At 40.4% G+C, this 20,208-nt stretch overlaps 1 protein-coding gene across 1 annotated transcript in view; it reads right to left on the bottom strand.

The window, feature by feature from the left end:
* Chic1 (cysteine rich hydrophobic domain 1) overlaps positions 1–18,086 on the bottom strand; it is a 38,525-nt gene extending 20,439 nt beyond the window's left edge. Inside the window, exons 1-3 of the mRNA XM_051141577.1 lie at positions 17,609–18,086; positions 9,386–9,440; positions 970–1,125 (exon numbers count right to left, since the gene is read on the bottom strand). Coding sequence (XP_050997534.1) covers positions 970–1,125; positions 9,386–9,440; positions 17,609–18,066 — 669 coding nt within the window. The 5' untranslated portion in view covers positions 18,067–18,086. The remainder of the gene's footprint in view (positions 1–969; positions 1,126–9,385; positions 9,441–17,608) is intronic.
* Between the last annotated feature and the right edge of the window lie 2,122 nt (positions 18,087–20,208).

The following is a 20,208-nucleotide window of genomic DNA, read 5'->3' as shown; positions in this document are numbered from 1 at the left end:
CTTATAATACTTTCTCTGATTTAGTGGACTAATTGTTATTTACAAGTTTAAACAAAATATTAGTAGGTACTACGGAAAGAACTTTAGGTAAGATAGGTGTTTCCCTCACTGGATCGAATCATAGTTCGTTTGTGTGCTTGTGGAGGTCAGAGGAGAACGCCCTGCTCTAGCTCCATCCCATTTCCTTGAGACAGAGTCTCTTGCTGATGACCAGCAAGCTGCGGTGACCCTTCTGTGACCACCCATGCCTGCCTTTTGACACGGATGCTGGAATTTAAGCTCAGGTCCTCGTGCTTGCATAGAAAGTGCTGTTACCTATCTCTCCAGGTCTTTTAATCACAGGGTTTTCATTGCTGGGAACAAGGTTCCTAAATTCAGGACATACGACTAGAAAAGAATGTTACTGTGACATATTCAAAGCTAAGGGCTTCTTCGCCTGTGAGGCTTGCTGGTCCTCCTGCTTAGCTTCAGAGCCACCGATGCTCTCCTGGTACACCTATAGCTCATCCCTTTGCGTTTTCTTTTTAGAAAAGTAATCCATATATATTTACTTGAGTACATCAATTACATTGCATTTATTTCAAATGGTAGAAACTCAGCCGGGTGTGGCGACACACATGCCTGTAATCCCAGTGCTACATGGGAGGCAGATGCAGGCAAATCTTTGTGAGTTCGAGGCCAGTCTGATCTACAGAGCGAGTCCAGGACAGCCAGGGCTGTTACACAGAGAGTCCCTGTCTCAAAAAAAAAAAAAAAAAATCAAATGGTGGAAACTCATATTAAGTGATGAAGTATTGAAAAAGGCTGAACAAGTGGCTTGCTCTCTCTTCCCAGAGTTTCTTTAGCTTGAAAATAAGGACAGCATTGTTAGTGGAATTAAATAAATAATGGAAACAGTTCTACCACATAGTAAGTGTCCAATAAATGTCAGCTCTTTTTATTGTTATAGAATAGGCTGGTTATACTCACTCTTTTGTTGAGACAAATAACAGGCCACAGGCTGCACCCCAGGGTGCAGCAGCAGCAGAGACATCCACACAGCAGCCACTTCACGTTGACTGGGAGAGCCTTTTTCAAACACGAGTTCACACGGCCAATACTGGTCTTAAATTCTTCTGGAGCCACCTAAAAAAGAGGGACTATCTTTAAAATGTGTGGATAGCTCCCTACTACCTCTCCTCCTAAGGAAAAGGTCTCACTACAACTATTTCAATGTCTCAATATATTCTCTCCATAAATCTGTAGCATATACTCTTGGGAGATAATGAGTGAGGAAAGCAATATCATTTCATGCCTGAAGAACTTCACGTAATATTCGCAATGTGCTGAAATGACCAACAATAATCTGAAAGCAGCATGATGGATAGTAAAGGAAACCCATCAACACCTTTGAGAGCAAACATTCCTCAGCCTTTGGGTACCCTGACTTAGAGCTGAGTGATTGCCAGAAGCATAAGACAAAAACAACAACCCAGGGACTAACCAGAGAAATAGAGTAAACACTAGGCATGGATAATAATCCTGGATTCCTTTGAGATAAACGCTTATTACCTTTTCTTTTGGGCAAATCTGCAATATAATAGTTAATCTTGCTGCTGTTTGCAGAGAAATACATTAACAAGAGATAATATCTAGTAATTATGTTTAAAGCAGTCTGTTAGTATTCAGCACACAGCAGATTCATAATCATTCTGAGTTTTGAAGGCTGGAAGGTCTTTATACAAATTTCATATTTCTAGTTACTACCCCTGTTCCTGGAAGTGGTGGCTTGCGCTTCTATATAAACTATGTAAAGTCCATTTAAAGGCATGAGAATGACCCATGTAGTTAAGATTTACACCACAAAGTCTCCTCTCAAGTTACATCATTCAAAGGTAATACTAAAAATAGTGTGCTTTCACTAAAATCATGCTTCTGGATCATCAAGACGATACCACATTATTCAGAAAGTCGGCAGCTGGAAAATTCATGGGGAAAATTGCAGCATCTGGTCTTATGATGTTGGTAGAAAATTAAGTTGCTGTAAAATGAAAGCGCCGCGATGATGTGTGACATCACAAACCTAAAAACTTCACACTCCACACGAAAGGCTATACTAGAAAAGCATTGGATGTCTTAGAATCCACACACATACGTATTAGCGGATGCGGCAGATTCAATTCAGCATGTTAACAATGAAAACATTAAGTAGGTAGGCTTCATTAGAAATGTTTGTGTCATCTATAAGTGAATTATTCAGTCCACAAACTGGCCATGAACTGGCTATTCTTGCTAACAGTGACCAGTTTTGTAACTGTAGAGTTTAAAACTTAGTTTACATGGGAAAAATGGACTTCATTCTCCATCGACACTGTTACCAACATGGTGCAGTGGCAGTCACTTTGCACCAATAATTCCAATGAACTGACATGTTAGAGGGTAAATATAAAAATAAATCAACAGAGTCATGCTTTATAACTGAAATCAGAAAACATTAATCAGCCAAATCAGGAGACTCCTTCTAGTTCTTGCCATGTCCAGGGGAGAAAAATCGTAGGTAATATAATTCAATTAAAAATATTTTATTTTACTTTTTTTTTGTTTTTCCAGACAGGGTTTCTCTGTATAGGTGTGGCTGTCCTGGAACTCACTCTGTAGACCAGGCTGGCCTCCAACTCACAGAGATCCACCTGCCTCTGCCTCCCTAGTGCTGGGATTAAAGGCGAGTGCCACCACACCCGGCTCATTTAAATTTTCTTAATTACAGCACCTCATATACATCATGAAATGGTATCGTTTTTTGCTTTTTTAAAAAATTATTTATTTATGTTTGAGTGCTCTATCTGCATGTACACCTGCACACCAGAAGAAGGCACCAAATCGTCACTATAGATTGTTGTGAGCCACCATGTGGTTGCTGGGAATTGAACTCAGGACCTCTGGAAGAGCAGCCAGTGCTCTTAACCTCTGAGCCATCTCTCTAACGCTGATGTAGTCACTGGAAATGGAAGTTCTAACTTAGGATTTTCTTGGCTGGAATACTTTTTTAAAAAAAGGTCTGCAACCAGGCATGGTGGCGCATGCCTATAATCCCAGCACTCGGGAGGCAGAGGCAGGCAGAATGTCTGTGAGTTTGAGGCCAGCCTTGCTTATAAAGTGAGTCCAGGACAGCCAAGGCTACAGAGAAACTCTGTCTCGAAAAACAAAACAAAACAAAACAACAAAACAAACAAACAAACAAAAGGTCTGCAAATCACATCTCAGAAATGAGAATGAAAAGCTGTTGCCCAACTTCTGTGAAGGCAAAGGGATGGATCAGATGGGCACAGAAAGCCTCCCAGTTTTGCTACGTATAGGTTGTACATAAAAGGATAATCTGCTTCACTCTGAAGGACATTTCACTGCTCTTCAGTTCAGAGATATTCCTCCCCTTTGCTTGGTTCTTCCCTCTTCTCAGAACCAGGGATGGAGCCCAGGGGCTAGCCCACACTAAGCAGATGCTCCACCTATAGTCCTTTGATGTTCCATTTATTTATTTGTTTTTGTTTTTTGAGACAGGGTCTCTCTGTGTAGCCTTGGCTGTCCTGGACTCACTTTGTAGACCAGGGTGGCCTCGAACTCATGGAGATCTGCCTGCCTCTGCTTCCTTTAGTGCTGGGATTACAGGCAAGGGCCACTCAGCCCAGAAATCCTTCACTGTTTTGTCTTCTGAAAATGTAATATACTATATTATTAATTCATTGAGTTGTTGTTGGTTTAGGGACTTTCTGTGAAGAATCAGTTTTCATTTTCTCTTCTTGATCCTAAAGACTTGCCTCCTCATTTCTTGGCAAATCTGTGTTTTCCAGTAGTTGTAATCATCAATGTTTGTGCTTTTGCTACTTAAGTGATTGGTTTGGCTATTAACATTTTTTTCATATTAAAAAGAAAGTTTGAAGCTGGGCGTGGTGGCACACACCTTTAATCCCAGCACTCGGAAGGAAGAGGCAGGTGGATCACTGTCAGTTCGAGGTCAGCCTGGTCTATAAAACAAGTCCAGGATAGCCAAGATAACACAGAGAATCCCTGTCTCAAAATATAAAAAAGAAAAGAAAAGAAAAGAAAGAAAGAAAGAAAGAAAGTTTGACTCCTGTAATCCCAGCACTTGGGAGGCAGAGGCAGGTGGATCTCTGTGAGTTCAAGGCCAGCCTGGTCTACAAAGTGAGTCCAGGACAGCCAGTGCTGTTAAACAGAGAGACTCTGTCTTGAAAACCCAAAAAAGTTTGTAATTATGATTTAAACGTTTATTTAAAAACAAGTATGCAAATACAGATAAAAATATTAAAAGTAAAGAGTTATACCAGAGATAGAAATGAATCTATCCAAAAGAACAAAACAATGTATAAGGATTTGTAAAAAAATAACGTTTCAGCCAGGCATGGTGGCATAGGCCTTTAATTCCAGCACTCGGGAAGCAGAGGCAGGTGAATATCTCTGTGAGTTCGAGGCCAGCATGGTTTACAAAGTGAGTCCAGATCAGCCAAGAAACCCTGTCTTGAAACACACACACACACACACACACACACACACACACACACACACACACACACTCGTGAACATACATACATACAAACAACAACAAAAAAACCAAACCAAAAAGAAAGAAAGAAAAAAAGAAGTTGTTTCTTTTTAGCAGGGAAAAACAACAGTATTAGAAGGCTGAGGGAAAGGTAGCTTTTAATCTGAAACATGTGAGTGAAACCAATACACATCATGGTATATAGTTTGTTAGGAAACTGCCTTTCATTACATGTTCCAGAAAATGACAATCCCAGCACTCTTCAAGTCTGGCAATTTTCCTTTTCTAACACTCTACTTTTAAGAGATACTCTCTTACTATAGACAATTTAAAACTCAAATGGTCAAGTTACTAAAAATGAGACATTTTGGCTCATAAGACAAACATATTGAAAAGAAAACCTTCCACTAGAATCTCAAACAATATAGTACAGTAGGCATTTTGACTTTAAAAAGATGCCAGGACTGGCTTTTGGGGAAAAAACAAACCCTGTGTTTGAGTAGCAGTACAAGTCATAAAACAGAGCTGGGGGCCGAGAATCCAGCAACTGTCAACTTTAAACATGAGATAAAGGTTTGGTTAAGTGCAGAAGCCCAGTTAGTGCAGCTGGACTCATTTGCTTGTATACGCGTGAGTGGTCCCAGTGCTGGATGCCGGCTAGGAGCCTCTGACTTTCTAGCCGGACAGTAGGTTGTAAAGAAACATTTCATTCCTTTTGACTCTCTTGGAAAGAAAAAGGAAAAGAACATCTTGAAAGTGGGGGGAAAGGGTCATAATATTTTATAACAGGATACAGGAGACTCTGCAAACAGACAAAAATCGAAGCAAAGCCCAGCAGGACTGATTTGCCTCCTTCATTGTGAGGGACACAGGCCTATTAATCACTTGTCATACGGGATCACAATAGAGGAGGTCAATTTTTATGGCTTACCATTCCCAACACTAAACACTGTTCTCCCCACAACTCCCTTTTCTTCTTTCCAGCTAAGGATGACATCTTCATCTCTTTTTTAAAAACTTATGTCAGTCTTTTACTTTCTGGTGCTCAGAATCTGTGTGTGTATATACACGTACACCTACAAGATTTGTAGGTCATGACAGGACAACTTACCTTTAGTGAAATAGGGAAAACCATCTTTTTTTTGCACTTACAAGAATTAACACAAAAGAAGCAAAAAGTTAATAGTGAGTTGTGGATCTTACCAAATGGCCTTTTAGACTTTCCTACTTGGCTGTAATTTTTTTTTTTTAACCTCAAGCCAGCTCCTTAGACTATCTCACTCATGCCAAAAGACTGATATTTATGAAGAGAAATTCTTTTCTGTTAGGTACTAAAGTTACTCACTTTAAGACAATTTACACAAAGAGGATTAAGTTGGGAATTAAGACCTTTTAATTTAGTTTTTCATATTTATATAAGACCCACCTTATTACAGGAATGTTTTTTAATAATCCACACTAATCTATACTAATGAAGTAGTACCTACTGGGGAAAAAGACTCTTCTCATTAAGGAAATAAAACTTGTATTTATATTATAAACACATAACTTTAAAAATTAGACCTTCAGGAACCAGGGATGAATCTCAGTGGCAGAGTACATGCTTAGTATGAACAAGGCGCTGGGCTTGGTCCACAGCAACAAAATAAACATGCATCAGGATATCAGAATTTTTTTTAGCGCTTTTCTCAATGTCAAAAACATATTAAGAAAACACTGCATTATCATTCCTGTATTACCCAATACATGAGAAAATGCATACAATAGAAATAGCACATATTTGAACAAGCATCTGTATATCAGTATGATGTGTACTGTACAAATAATCACCTGAAAGGAATAGATGTGTTAGCCGGGCATGGTGACTCATGCTTTAATCATAAGAATTAGAGAGCTGAGGCAGGAGGATTGTTACAAGTTTGAGACCAGCTTGGGTTACATAATGAATTCCAGGACAGCTTGGGGTACGTAACAAAACTCTTTCTAAAAAAGAAAGACAGACAAGAGAAGAAGAAGAAGGAGAAGAAGAAGGAGGAGGAGGAGGAGAAGAAGAAGAAGAAATGTTTTCAAGAATAGCACCCACCCAGATCATTTAGGTTGTATGAATGGATACTTACCATTCTTTTTTTTCCTTTTTATTAATTCATTCATATCACACCTCAATTGTTATCCCATCCCTTGTATCCTCCCATTCCTCCCTCCCTCCCTTTTTCCCCTTACTCCCCTCCCCTATGACTGTGACTGAGGGGGACCTCCTCCCTCTGTACATGCTCATAGGGTATCAAGTCTCTTCTTGGTAGCCTGCTATCCTTCCTCTGAGTGCCACCAGGTCTCCCCCTCCAGGGGACATGGTCAAGGAGCATGTCCCATGAAAGTCTTCACTTATCAGGAAAGTGGGACAGAGGGTAGGACATCCTATTGAGACTCTAGGTGAGAGAGGCAAGGGAGAATGGGGAAACAGAAGGATCCAGAAGGTCCTAGAAACCTGCAAGAAGAACATTATGATGGGCAGATCTGGGCCCAGGGGTTCAGCTCAAATTATGGCACCAGCCAAGGACTATACGTGCAGTAAATATCGAACCCCGACCCAGAGCCAGCTTACCATTCTTACAACTCTGATTTTAAAAACATTCTAGTATCTTTTGGGGCAATAGAATTTTCAGTTCCAGAACTGAATGGATACTGCTTATGCCTGAGAGCTATTATTTACTGACTGTTTTGAAGGTTTTAATTTTCTAGAACTTTCTGGAACTTTAATTTTAAGCATGTAAAAAAAAAATAAGCTAGAGCCGGGGTGGGGGGTGGGGGTGGCGCACGCCTTTAATCCCAGCACTTGGGAGGTAGAGGCAGGTGGATCTCTGTAAGTTTGAGACCAGCCTGCTGGTCTACAGGGTAAGTTCCAGAAGAGCCAAGGTGGTTACACAGAGAAATCTTATCTCAAAAAAAAAAAAAAAAAAAAAAAGAAAGAAAAGCAGCTAATATTAAAAGTGGATGTAATTTCCCAGACAACACATGCAGTATCATTAAGGGAAATGTAAATAAATTTTCTGTTGGAGATGATTTGTTTTACATTGTTCTTTAATTTTAATATTAAAGCTACCATGTTCTTGCCTATATGTATTATTGAAGAGATATTTCCATGTTTAATTTTATACATTTGGAGAAAATGTTTATTAATAATGTTTATAAAATATATCTAAGCTTTAAAACTATTTATTTATGTATGTATATAGGTGTTTTGTTTGTACATACACTTGCCATTTGCACACCAGAAGAAGATATGGGATCCCGTGGGAGTACAGCTACAGACAGTAGTGAGCTGCTATGTGGTTGCTGGGAATTGAACAGAGGATCTCTGGATGAACAGCCAGTGCTCTTAACCATTGAGTCATCTCTTTCTTCAGTCCAATACATCTAAGTTTAAGCTGCTGCTGCCCTGGCGAAGTATTGTAAATGATTAGGAGAGGAAGGTAGAAGATAGTAGAAACCAAAGCCATTTACACCAATGAGATATTCTCTCTCTCTCTCTCTCTCTCTCTCTCTCTCTCTCTCTCTGTGCGTGTGTGTGTATGCGTGCGCACATGTGTGTAAGTGTGGAGGCCAGAGATCGACTTCAGGTGTATCCAAAGGGCTATCGCTCTCTATCTTATTTTTTGAGATGGGGTCTCCAACTGAACCTGGAACTCATCATTTCTGCTAGACTAACTGGCCAGAGAGTGTCTCCTAGGATCTGTCTGTTTGTCTTTGCTACCCAGCACTGGGGTTACAGTTGCCAATCATTGTGGCTTGTGTATGGGTGCTGGGGATCTGAATGCAGGTTCTCACGCTTGTATAGCAGTCATTTTTTGCCCTTTGAGCCATCTTCCCAACCTGATGGTTTGCATTTCTGTAAGAGAATTGTTCCAAATACAGTACTTTTAAAAAGGCAATATTTCAAGTGTGCAACATGCCTCTGTTCTTTCTCTCCTCCCCTCTCTTTTCCTTTCTCCCCCTTCTCTCCCTCCTTCCTTCTTTCTTTTTCTGAGACAAGTTCTCACTATGTAACCTATGCTAGCCGGGAGCTCATGACCCTCTTGAATGCTAGTGCTCAGTTTGCAGACCAATGCCATGACAACAGCTCAACATGTACATACACACCATAGTGAAATACTTACTACAGTCAAGCAAGTTAACATAGATCCTTACACAGTCATTTATCATTTTTTTTAGAGAACCTGAAATCTGTTTACTTTGGTGAGTTTTCAGTATATAATGCAGTATTATTTATAATCATCAGGCAGTACATTAATCTAGACTTACGGCTTTGAAACCTGCGAAGTTTGAATTTTGAGCATGAATGCTTGTCTATACAATGGAATATAGAGAACCCTGGGAATAGAAAGGTAGTTATTTATTGCTATGAGTCCAATTTTAAAAATTCAATCTGAACGGAAGAAAAACATAACCAAAAACTGTGATCTTTTTTATCAGTAATAAATGATGCATAGCAGATAACACTTTAAAAATAATAGTGACTCAGTTAAAAGATAACCTTGGCAATGAAAGATTGAGAATTATAGATCTAAATGAAAACAATTACAGCTACCTGTGCTGGACAAAAAAAGGCAACACTGGAAAAGCTGAACAGGTAAATAAACAATGGCTGACATTAAGAAAGAACCAACAAAATCGCTGGCCAGAGGCTGGTAGTCATGGAAACACCGTTTAGTCACTGCGAACACAGCTTCCATGTAGAGAGGCCCCTTGTTATTTGGCTTCATTACTGGTGAGTCAAAGCATTTGTCATAACATTGAATAAACCATAACACAGTGCATTAGAATTGGAAAATTCAACGCAAATCCACTTACCTTCCCTGTCAGAACTGACGGAAATTCTGTATCAAACTTGTTGCTCAATCCAAACCTTAAAAAGAAAGAACAAAATCTATTCTATTCAGCATATTTAGTCCTTTCTCACAATATGTTATAAACCCATGACATTTTCTTTTGGCCTTCAGATTTAAAAAGTGTGTCCTGAATATGCATAACTTTATGATATATGTGCCAGCTAAAACCAAACTTAAGGGATCTAAAAAATCCATACATAAGCCTTAAAAATAATATTAAATTGAATAGATTATGTTCTGAATAAAACTTTACAGGCAAATATCTGAGTTTGAGGCCAGCCTCCTCTACAGAGTAACACTGTCTTGAAAAAACAAAACCAAGGCTGGGCGGTGGCACACGCCTTCAATTCCAGCACTTGGGAGGCAGAGGCAGGCGGATGTCTGTGAGTTCGAGGCCATCCTGGTCTACAAAGTGAGTCCAGGACTCATTTTATCACAGATATATTTTGCCTGCATGTATGCCTGGTACCCTCAGACGTCAGAAAGGAGCGTCAGATCTCCTGGAATTAGAGTTACTTGTGGTTATGAACATCCATATGAGTACTGGGAGTTGAATCTGAACTCCATTCTGAACTCCATGTAGTAACCTCTACATGCAGTACTAAGAAAGAGTTGTCTGTAAGAGCGACAAGTGCTGTTAACTGCTGAGCCACCTCTGCAGCCCCAAGTTCCTTTTTGGGAGGGGATAGTTTCGAGACAGAGTTTCTCTGTGTAGGCTTGACTATCCTAGACTTCCTTTGTAGACCAGGCTGGCCTCGAACTCACAGTGATCCGCCTGCCTCTGCCTCCCAAGTGCTGGGATTCAAGTTCCTTATTTTAAACTGGAGTAGTGTCTGCATGTAACCCATGTATACCCTTCTATATTCTTTAAATCATCCTAGTAATAGCTAATGCACTACCATACAAATTATTGTTATTCTATATTATTCTATATTGTTTACAGAATAATAATAAGAGGATGTCCACAGATGCCCAATGTAGATGGTAATTTTTTCAGATATTTTGGATCTGTAAATGGTTCGATTTGTAAAAAACCTGTGACTACAGAAAACTGTTTCTATACCATAAAATATAAAGAAGCTAGCATAGTGGCACAGATCTATAATCCCAGGATGAGGCAGGAGGATAGTGAGTTCAAGGTCAAGCTGGACAATATATCGAGAATCCCTCTCAAAAATCAGACAAAGCCTAATGGAAAGCAAACCAAGGCCAATACTCTCATAATTGTGGCTAACAAGAAATAGTTATCCTATTCTCACTTAACAAGGATTTCGTTCTTAATTTTGCTTTCTTTCTTTAGCAGTGAGGACATAAAAAGATGTTTACTTCAAATAACCTTGATTCTGAGGGTTTCACTTAGTAGCTACAAATATAAGATTAAAATAACTGGTGCTGAATAAACACTTTTCTCTGTTTCATAAGCAAACTGTGAATTTAAGAACTATGGCTCGGAGCTGGAGAGAGGCTCAAGAGGTTAAGAGCATTGGCTGCTCTCCCAAAGGTCCTGAGTTCAATTCCCAGCAGCCACATGGTGGCTCACAACCATCTATAATGAGATCTGGTGCCCTCTTCTGGTGGGCAGGCACACATGCAGGCAGAATATTGTGTATGTAATAAATAAATAAATTTGAAGAAAAAAAAATAACTACAGCTACGGCTCTACAGAGGTTACACAAATGCATCTATTCATTGCTTCTCAGTGATATGCATTAGCCAAGATGTGGCACTCTTCAGCAGTAGACAAAGAGGCACTTGGGAACCACTCATGCAGTCATTTTATTGACTTTATTAAATGTAGAGTCTATTACGTGTTTGAAGTTGACCAAGGTAGTGGTTGTCAGTGACTAAATTTTCTTTAAGCGTTTTCAATGCCTCTACATTTTATTTTCTTGGACCAATTCTTTGGATTATAGGAAATGAAGGCAAAAAAAAAAAAAAAAAAAAGGATCCTTTTCCTTATTTTTCCCTGCCCCCCTATATTCCTTGCTTTTCATGCTTGTAAAAATGACTATTTTCAATCATGTAAAACCCTGCGGAAATGAAAGTTCGCGTGCTCAGGTTAAGAATCAGTGCAGTCAAACACTTCTAACAAGAGCCACCATTTTTGCTGGGTGTGGTGGCACATCCCTGTAATCCCAGCACTTGGGAAAGCAGAGGCAGGCGGATCTCTGTGAGTTTGAGATCAGCCTCAAACAAAACAAAAGAACCACCATTTTGCTAGAAAGCTATGTATTTAATAATAATATTGATTCTAAAGTACATGTAGTCAACTCTACTGTACGAAAGAAAAGGAAAATTATGCCATAAACTACAAACCGGCTTTTAAAAAAAAATATTCTTAGATCTCCTTAATCTTTATTACCAGACTACACAATGGCTTAAAGTTTTGTAAAATAGTTACCTGATTGTTTTCAATGTTGGGGATTGAACCAGGGCCTTGGGCCTACTGAGCAAGCCCTCTCTCTGAGCACAAATACTCACCTTCCATGAAGTCAGGCTAACAACGAGTCACTGTAATTTTTCAATGACAGGTAACAGAATGGTATGCCATTCTCTAATCTACGAAGTGTCTCTAAATTTGTTTTGAAAAGTACTGTTTATAAATTTCACCGCCTGGTTTTGATTCTATATCTAAGGAGACTCACCAAAAACTGATAATCCAACAATCAGTTCAACTAACTTCTATATAAGGAACTCTAGCAAGGGCAGATATCCATACATTTTTAAGTGTGGTTATATTTATAAACACAATATCATCAGATGGGGCTGGAGAGATGGCTCAGTGGTTAAGAGAACTAGCTGTTCTTCCAGAGGACCCAGGTTCAATTTCCAGCAATCACATGGCAACTCACAACTGTCTATAACTCCAGTTCCAGGGATTCTGACACCTTCATACCAATGCACATAGAATAAAATTAAATAAATTATAATAAAAATCTTATCAGATGTATGTTTTCTGCATTTCAATATACCATGCCCTGATAGTTATCCAAAAAAAGAAGAAAAGTATAACTGATATATACTGCATTTCTGAAATACTTCATACTTGCAAGTGATATTCATTACTTTGTTCCTAATAGACTCAAACCTATGGGAGTTAATTTAGTAATTTTTAAAAATAAGGATAGGGTCTTACTATGTAGACCAGGCTGGCTCTGAACTCATAGAGATACACTTACCTTTGCTTCCCAGTACTGGGATTAAAGATGTGCCCCACCACACCTGGCTTAATTACAATTAATTTCATGTTAACATTCATATTTTGTTAAAGTAACTAGAAGGCCAAAATATGAAGATGATACAAGTGAACTGGAGAACCCTGGCACACAGGGTAACTTAACAAAGCTTCCTAGAGGGATCCTGATGCCATCAGCTGGAAAGGGATGATGCCTCATCATTGGGATTATGATAACATCACAGCTATATAGAGTCCTTTTTGCAGCAAGACTCTACCACCTAGCATTTGTTGAGGGCCTGTAGTATAGTTTGCACAACAATGGGCATGGACTATCATGAAAATGAAGCAACTTTCAATGACCCTACTTAAATAGGTATTACGGTAGGCACTGAAGACTCATAGGGAACGAAGGACTGTTTTTGCTGTTGTAGCTTACAACTTAGCAAGGTCAAAGAAGACTGATAACAAATGGTAACATTTGGATAGTCAGGGTGAAAGGAAGTGTATGTTGGCATTTAGGATGGAGGCACTAGCTTGAACACATGTAAGATAAGAAATAGCATTTTAAGATAATAGCATACACGATAAGAAATAGCAGGCGTGGTGGCACCCGCCTGTAATTTCCGCACTAGGGAGGCAGAGACAGATGGACCTCTGTGAGTTAGAGCCTGGCCTGGTCTAAAAGTGAGTCCAGTACAGCCAGGGCTATTACACAGAGAAACCCTATATCAAAAAACCAAATAACTAAATAAATAAAAAGTAAAAAAATGAAAAAGAAAAGAAATAGCATGTTATGACAAGTAACATACAAGCAGCAAAGGACATGGAAGGAGATGATGGAGACATGTTAGGTCCAGTTCTGTATGCTATGTTCCAGAGCTTGGACTCTATCCTGGTAATGAAGCAGAAACCAGACTAATCTTAAGCAGGAGAGCAGTTTAATTAAATCTGTACTTCTGATGTTTTAATCAAGCAACAGGATGAAGGATAGGTGTCAGAGTGGACAAGGACAGGGGTAAGACAACTAGTTAGACAACTAGTTAGGGTGGAAAAAGAGACCTGAATCAGAGAAGTAGCAGAAGAGAGGAAAACAAGCAGCACTTAAGTTCTTTATTAATAATTGCTCAATGCTTAGCTTTGGGAAATGTGAGAAGAAGAAAGGGTAGGTAACAGGAGATACACTCAACTGAGATGGAGAATAGAGCGTGATAAGGTACATTTGAGAGTGAAGTAGCCTAGGTAAAAGCCTGAGCAGAGTCAGCTACAGAGATACATCTTTGGAAACACTGGATAACTGAAAACACAGGAGTGCCCTACTGCGCCCACCTACCAGATGGATCACTGGTATTTAAAAAGCAAGACAGGAGGCCAGGTGGTGGTGGTGCATGCCTGTAATTCCAGCACTCGGGAGGCAGAGGCAGGTGCATCTCTGTGACTTTGAGGCCAGCCTGGTCCAGAACAGCCAGGGTTACACAGAGACATCCTATCCTAAACCACCCCCCAAAACAAAAACAAAGAAAAGAAAAATACATGCCAGGCAAGTACTGGGAGAACTAAAGGTCCTCCTACTCTCTGATCACAGTGCTCTCAACTGAGGCCAGATTCTTCACAATTAAGGTGGGAGAATCCAGATTAGAGGAATGATATATAGCACATGTGGATAGCAGCTAAAGGATATGTGGGTATCAGAAGGCTTTTGTCTTTGAAGGACTGATTATAATTATAAGACAATCTAGACTAGATTCTAGATAGGATCAAAGTGAGGTACTATTGGAGCCAGGGACTGTCTTCTGGTACAAGACCTTGGGAGGAGGCTAGAAGACAAGAGTTTGGAAGGCAGAAGAGAGGAGTCTTGGGTAAGGAGAAGGACTCTTTAAATTCTGATGTTGGGAGAACTCAGATCTAATAAAGATCCAATGCAGGTTTGCAGCAGCACAGTGAATTTTAAGAAAATTAATTTGGCACAAGCATGCACGATGAAATGGGGAGAGGCAGCAGACTGTGCCTATAATTCAAGAAGGAGATGATGGCAACTCAAACAAGAGTGGTGCCAAATAGAAATAGAGAAAATGAAAAAAATCTAAGCAAATTTCCAAATATATAATGACATAATTCTGGGAAAATTGGACATAGGGCAATTCAAGGAGAAGAGTCAAAATGACTCAAAGATTTCAAACATTACCCTGGGAGAGTACAATTTTGGTGCCCCTACTACAAATGTGGCAACTGGAAATACAATCCATTTGGTGAGGAAAAATGTTGAGTTTAAGATACTAAGATATACTGAGTTAGAATCAGGATAAGTATATCTACCACCTTAAATAGTTATCTCTTACTCATGGTAAAAAGCTACAAAATACTTTCCTTTTAAAAAAAAATCTAGTTTGGCTGGGCTTGGTGACACACATTTTTAATCCCAAAACTCAGGAGGCAGAGACAGGCAGATCACTGTCAGTTCAAGGCCAGCCTGGTCTACAAAGTGAGTCTAGGACAGCCAAGGCTACACAGAGAAAGCCTGTTTCGAAAAAAAAATGTAATTGATGGTGACAACTCTCAAAATTTAAACTTTAAATAGAAGCAAAATCTTCTATAGATGAATGCTGCACACAGAATAGAAAAAAGTCAGCCCACAAGAAGAGAACAAGAAATAGTTCACTCACATAGGGGCAGGGGTGTAGCTCAGTGATCCAGTACTTGCTTGGATGCACAATGCTATAGTTTGAGTTTCATCACTACAACACCCACGAAAACCAATACAACATATAGTTTAGAGCAATCTACACATGCCTATGTCAGAAAAAAAATGAAACAAAATTTGATACTTTAGATGTATCAGATTAAGATTATTTCTTAAGGATTTTAGTTCATTTGACAATCAGTTATTACAGTTCATGTCTCAAGTCCCAACCAAACATTTTTATTAACAACAGTGTCTCACTCTGTAGCCCAGGTTGGCCTGGACCTTATTATGAGCCCCAGGTTGGCCTTGAACTCATGGCACTCTCTCTGTCTTAGTCTTCCAAGTGATAGCATGGTATGAACCACCATGCCAAGGTTTTTGCAGACCTTTTAAACAGGTCATATTTTTTCTTAAATTGCTAGATATTTAGCATCAAATGTTCTTCCTAAATGAGAAAATATATACAATAAAACTGAACCATTTTCAAAACTAACTTCAAGTCTAGTGATTTAAGTATTGACTTATGCTTTCTGGACTCTTCTTGACACAATACCAAGACGCTACCGGTGCTATCTCTTTACACCTAACTCCAGAATTTTTCAACTGGGGGAGGGGAGTTATTACCTGTAAGGGGCTAGACACAGCAAATCTTGGTGCTCTGTTTTAAATGAAGAAAGGAAATTGGTTGTGTGGAGAGTAGAATGGAGCCACAAGGAAGTTTTAGAGAACTTAAATTATGCTTCCTTGCTATGTACTCATTGTTAGAATTTTAAAAAATAATGGGGGAGTTGGAACATAAAATTATGGGTCAGCATAAAAAAATACCTTTTCTTGGTTTGGTCATTTAAAACAATCTGCATAAAAGAATCCTGGACACCAGGATCATAATTAGTTTGAATAATGGTCTCTCTAGTGAAAAAGGAATGCAAGTCAAACAGTACAGTAAGTTGGCACCTGAACATTGCAGGTTATCTGCAAAAATCTTGGACTGAGAAAAACTGTCTTAAAATTACCTAATTAAAAAAATAAGGCCTAAAGGTCTCCCCAAAGCCTTCCACAATTGAAAAATATTTGATAATACATCCATTCAATGATTTAAAAAGTATATTACAGTCAAAATGGTTAACATGTGAAAAAATTAAAAGACAACACTATTGAATGATTTCATGCAAGCACTCAACTGAGTCCAAGGGACTATGTGAGCCATGATCAGAATTTAAGATGGTCTGACATGATGGGAAGGAGCAAATGTAGTTGGAAAACGCAGCAAAAGAACACAACACCATATTCAAAATGCCAAGTATTTTACAATCCAAGCAAAGAAGGACTCTTCAAAGCCCAGAGATCAATTTTTCTTCTTTTACTGTACAACCAAGATGATATTAAGTCCTTGCACACTCTGTTTTCTCAAAGATGATACAGGATTTCAATGTAAAAGAATCCATGCTGGATAAGTTTTAAAGAAATCATCTTCAATTCATCAAGGGCTAACTTCTCTCTCTCTATTTAACGTTTGTATATTTAGTGTTTGGACATACAAGATCCCTTGTAGATGTCATAAATTATTTAGGACCCAAAGGGGCTTAGAAACCACGCACTCCAAACCCTTCATTTTGGAGGTGGAGAACCCAGGGCCTGGAAGTAAGAATCAACTGACCAAGGTCATGGGGCCAGTAAGAAGGGAAACTGAGATTAGCAAGCAAGACCTTTCACTCAGTATCCATTGCTCTTCCTACTTTGCATAGATTCTTATCAACCTGAACCTCTCAGGATGTGATATTAAAGGAACGTCAGAGTAGTGCGTTCAACAGAGAAAGGATGACGATATTCATTCATCTAAGCATTAGATAGTAAGAATGGATGGATAAATATGTGGGTGGATGAATATTTATATTATTCACAAAATGCATCACATTTTTGTTTTGAAGAATTCAAACCTAGATCTTGTCACATGTCACAGCAGTAGCCGTTTCCCACTAGCCTTCAATCTTGGCAGCAGAGAAGCCTAGTACATCCTGCAGTTTAGAGACTATTCACTTGCCAGCACACGCACAAGCGGATCACCCCTACTCCAGCGCCTCTGGCTTCCCCCTCCCCCCGCAACTACATGTCCTACACTCACTCTTTCCTTAGGGTCGATGCCATCATCCTCCCTCTTCTTTTACACTGCATCTATTCAACCTGCGGTGTCTCCATTTAGACCAGGTGTCCTTTGCTAACAGTATCTCTTAGTCAACCCTCCCCCACTCCGCAGGCCCCTCAATGCCCTTTTTCATTCGTCTGTAGCTAAATCTCAGCCTCGGCAAGCCCCCGTCCCAATCGCTTACACAGTGATGTGGCCGGCACCGCGCACCAACACAGGGTCTGGGGCATATCTCCGCAGATGCTCCTCGCTCACTACCCGAGGCGGGGGCGGCACCTCCTCCTCTTCTTCCTCCTCCTCCTCTTCCTCCTCTTCTTCCTCCTCCTCATCTTCCTCGTCCTCATCGGGCCCAGATACTGACGACGACGACGACGACGGCGACGACGACGACGACGTTGCTGCCTCTTCTTCCTCCTCCTCCAGTTCCGAGATGGTGTCGAACTCCGCCATGTTGGGCAGCAGGATGCTCATCACGTGACCTCGCGATCGCCGCCACTCTCCGGGAGAAGAGTTTGAACCTGCGGAGCTGCTGGGAGAGGAGGGGGAATGAACTGAAGAGAAAGAGGAGGGGGGTAGGGAAAGCACTTGAGGAGACGCGCCTGCGTGTTGGGCAGACAGCGCGGGGGTTGGAGGCGGGGGCATGAGGGACCAGGGAGTAAATTCGGTGTACGCTTGCGCGCCTCCAAGGGGAGGGGGCCGGTAGAGGTGAACTCCAGGGAATTCTCGAGGTCCGCTCTGCGGGTGCTGATCTTCGTGCTGCGTTTCAGACGTCAGTCTCTTGTACGCAGGGGACATACGTTCTCGTTTTAGTGTCTTTTAATTAATGCGGGATATATTTACCTCTATGCACGCAGTCGAGGGATAGCAAATTCTATAAAAGCGAGTTTAGGACTTTGCCCAAAATATCTCAAGGTACACATATGTCAATCCCTTACACATAGAATCCTGAGAAAAGGGAAACATTTTTTTATTAACATTTTACAAAAGAGGAAACTTTCTATTAATTTCTTATGCTGAATGGTACTTTGGGGACTTGCTAAGTGTCACCGACTGTGCTAAGTGCTCTGTGTCCGTATTTCATTTAACCTCTCCCACAACACTGTGAGGACCGTATCATGCTGAGTCTCATATTGCACAAGGGTAATCTAGATACAAAGAGAATAATCTGTCCAAGATCATGGAGCTAGTAAATGACAGATGCGCTTTTAAATCGGGACTCTCTTCTGACTCCCAAAGCCCTGTATTCTGAGCCAAACAGCTACAGTGTTTAAAGTTGCTTAGGAAGGCTGGATGGGGTAGTGCACTTTTGTTGGTTCTCATGACTAAGAATATGCAGGTTTGCAATTGAAGTTTTGAAGCGGGGCATAATGGCCCAAGTCTCTAATCCCAGCGCTTGGGAGGCAGAGGCAGGAGAATCTTTGAGTCAAGCTAGCCTAGTCTACGGAGCTAGTTCTGGGGAAGTGGGGAAGAAAGAGAGAGCTAGAGAGGGAGGGAGGGAGGGAGAAAGGGAGGGAGGGAGAGAGGGGGGAGGAGAGACAGAGACAGAGAGGAAGGAGGAGGAGAGAGGACATGGTAGTTTAGAGACCCATTCAGTTACATCTTTATATATGTCTTTATAGATGAAAAACTGATGGACTGGAGAGATGGCTCAGCAGCTAAGAGCATTGGCTGCTCTTTCGGAGAGTTCTGGTTCAGCTCCCAGCACCCACATGGCTGCTCACAACTGTCTTTAACTCCAGTTCCAGCTGACACCTGTACACAGTTATACATGTAGGCAAAAAACAGCGATGTACATAAAACAAAGGAAAAAAAAAACATTAAAAAAGACGATTGAACTGAGTTGAACTGAACGTTACAAAATTTAAATCATTCATTCAGGTCTGTAGTGACCTTTTCTCCATTGCGCCCCCCCCCCATTTCAAACGTTCTACCTCATCTCTACACTGCTAAAATACAGAGATCACCTATTTTGAGTTTCTAGGTAATGTGCCAAACCGGTTCGTATCTGGCAGTAGCACAGACTTTGTGCAATTAAGACGATAAAGTTGCGCAGCGGCTCTGTAATAGAATGAATATCGTGGACCTCCATATCAACACTGGCTTCCCTTTGCCTTCTTCTGCACTAGACCTTTCATTCTGATTTCATGGTGTGACTGGGAAAACAGACAGAGCCTGGAATTTAGAATGAGCCTTGCCTCATCAACACAGTGACAATAAACAGAATATGTAGGTACATGAGGAAGGGAGAGATCTGTTCTGTCAGCGAGTGTTCAAATACCAAGGAATTGCTGTTATTAAGATTATTTTTTCCTCCGGCTAAAGACATGGCTCAGAGGTTATGAACATGCCTTTTATAGCAGAGAACCGAACAACCCGAGTTCGGTTCCCAGGATCCTCTGTGGCTAATCATCAAGGATCTTAAGCCTGGATTCAGTGCTTTCAATGTCTCAGAAATTCAGAGGGGCAGGGGGAGATTATTTTTTCCACTGTAATCAATAGCTTGGCTATTTTGGAATTGAAATGTAAGCTGTATGCCTGGTGTGGCGGAGCACGCCTTCAATCCCAGCACTCGGGAGGCAGAGGCAGGTGGATCACTGTGAGTTCAAGGCCAGTCTGGTCTACAAGGAGAGTTCCAGGATAGCCAAGGCGACACAGAGAAACCCTGTCTCAAAAAAAAAAAAAAAAAAAAAAAAAAAAAAAAAAAAAGTAAGCTGTAACATTATCTATAAGGAACAAATGCAGCTTTTGTTGTATAAAGAGCTTTACTTTAGCCAGAGATTAGGA

Source organism: Acomys russatus, chromosome X (genome assembly GCF_903995435.1).
Source record: "Acomys russatus chromosome X, mAcoRus1.1, whole genome shotgun sequence".
Classification (NCBI taxonomy): domain Eukaryota; kingdom Metazoa; phylum Chordata; class Mammalia; order Rodentia; family Muridae; genus Acomys; species Acomys russatus.
This window is presented reverse-complemented; position numbering and strand designations above follow the sequence as displayed.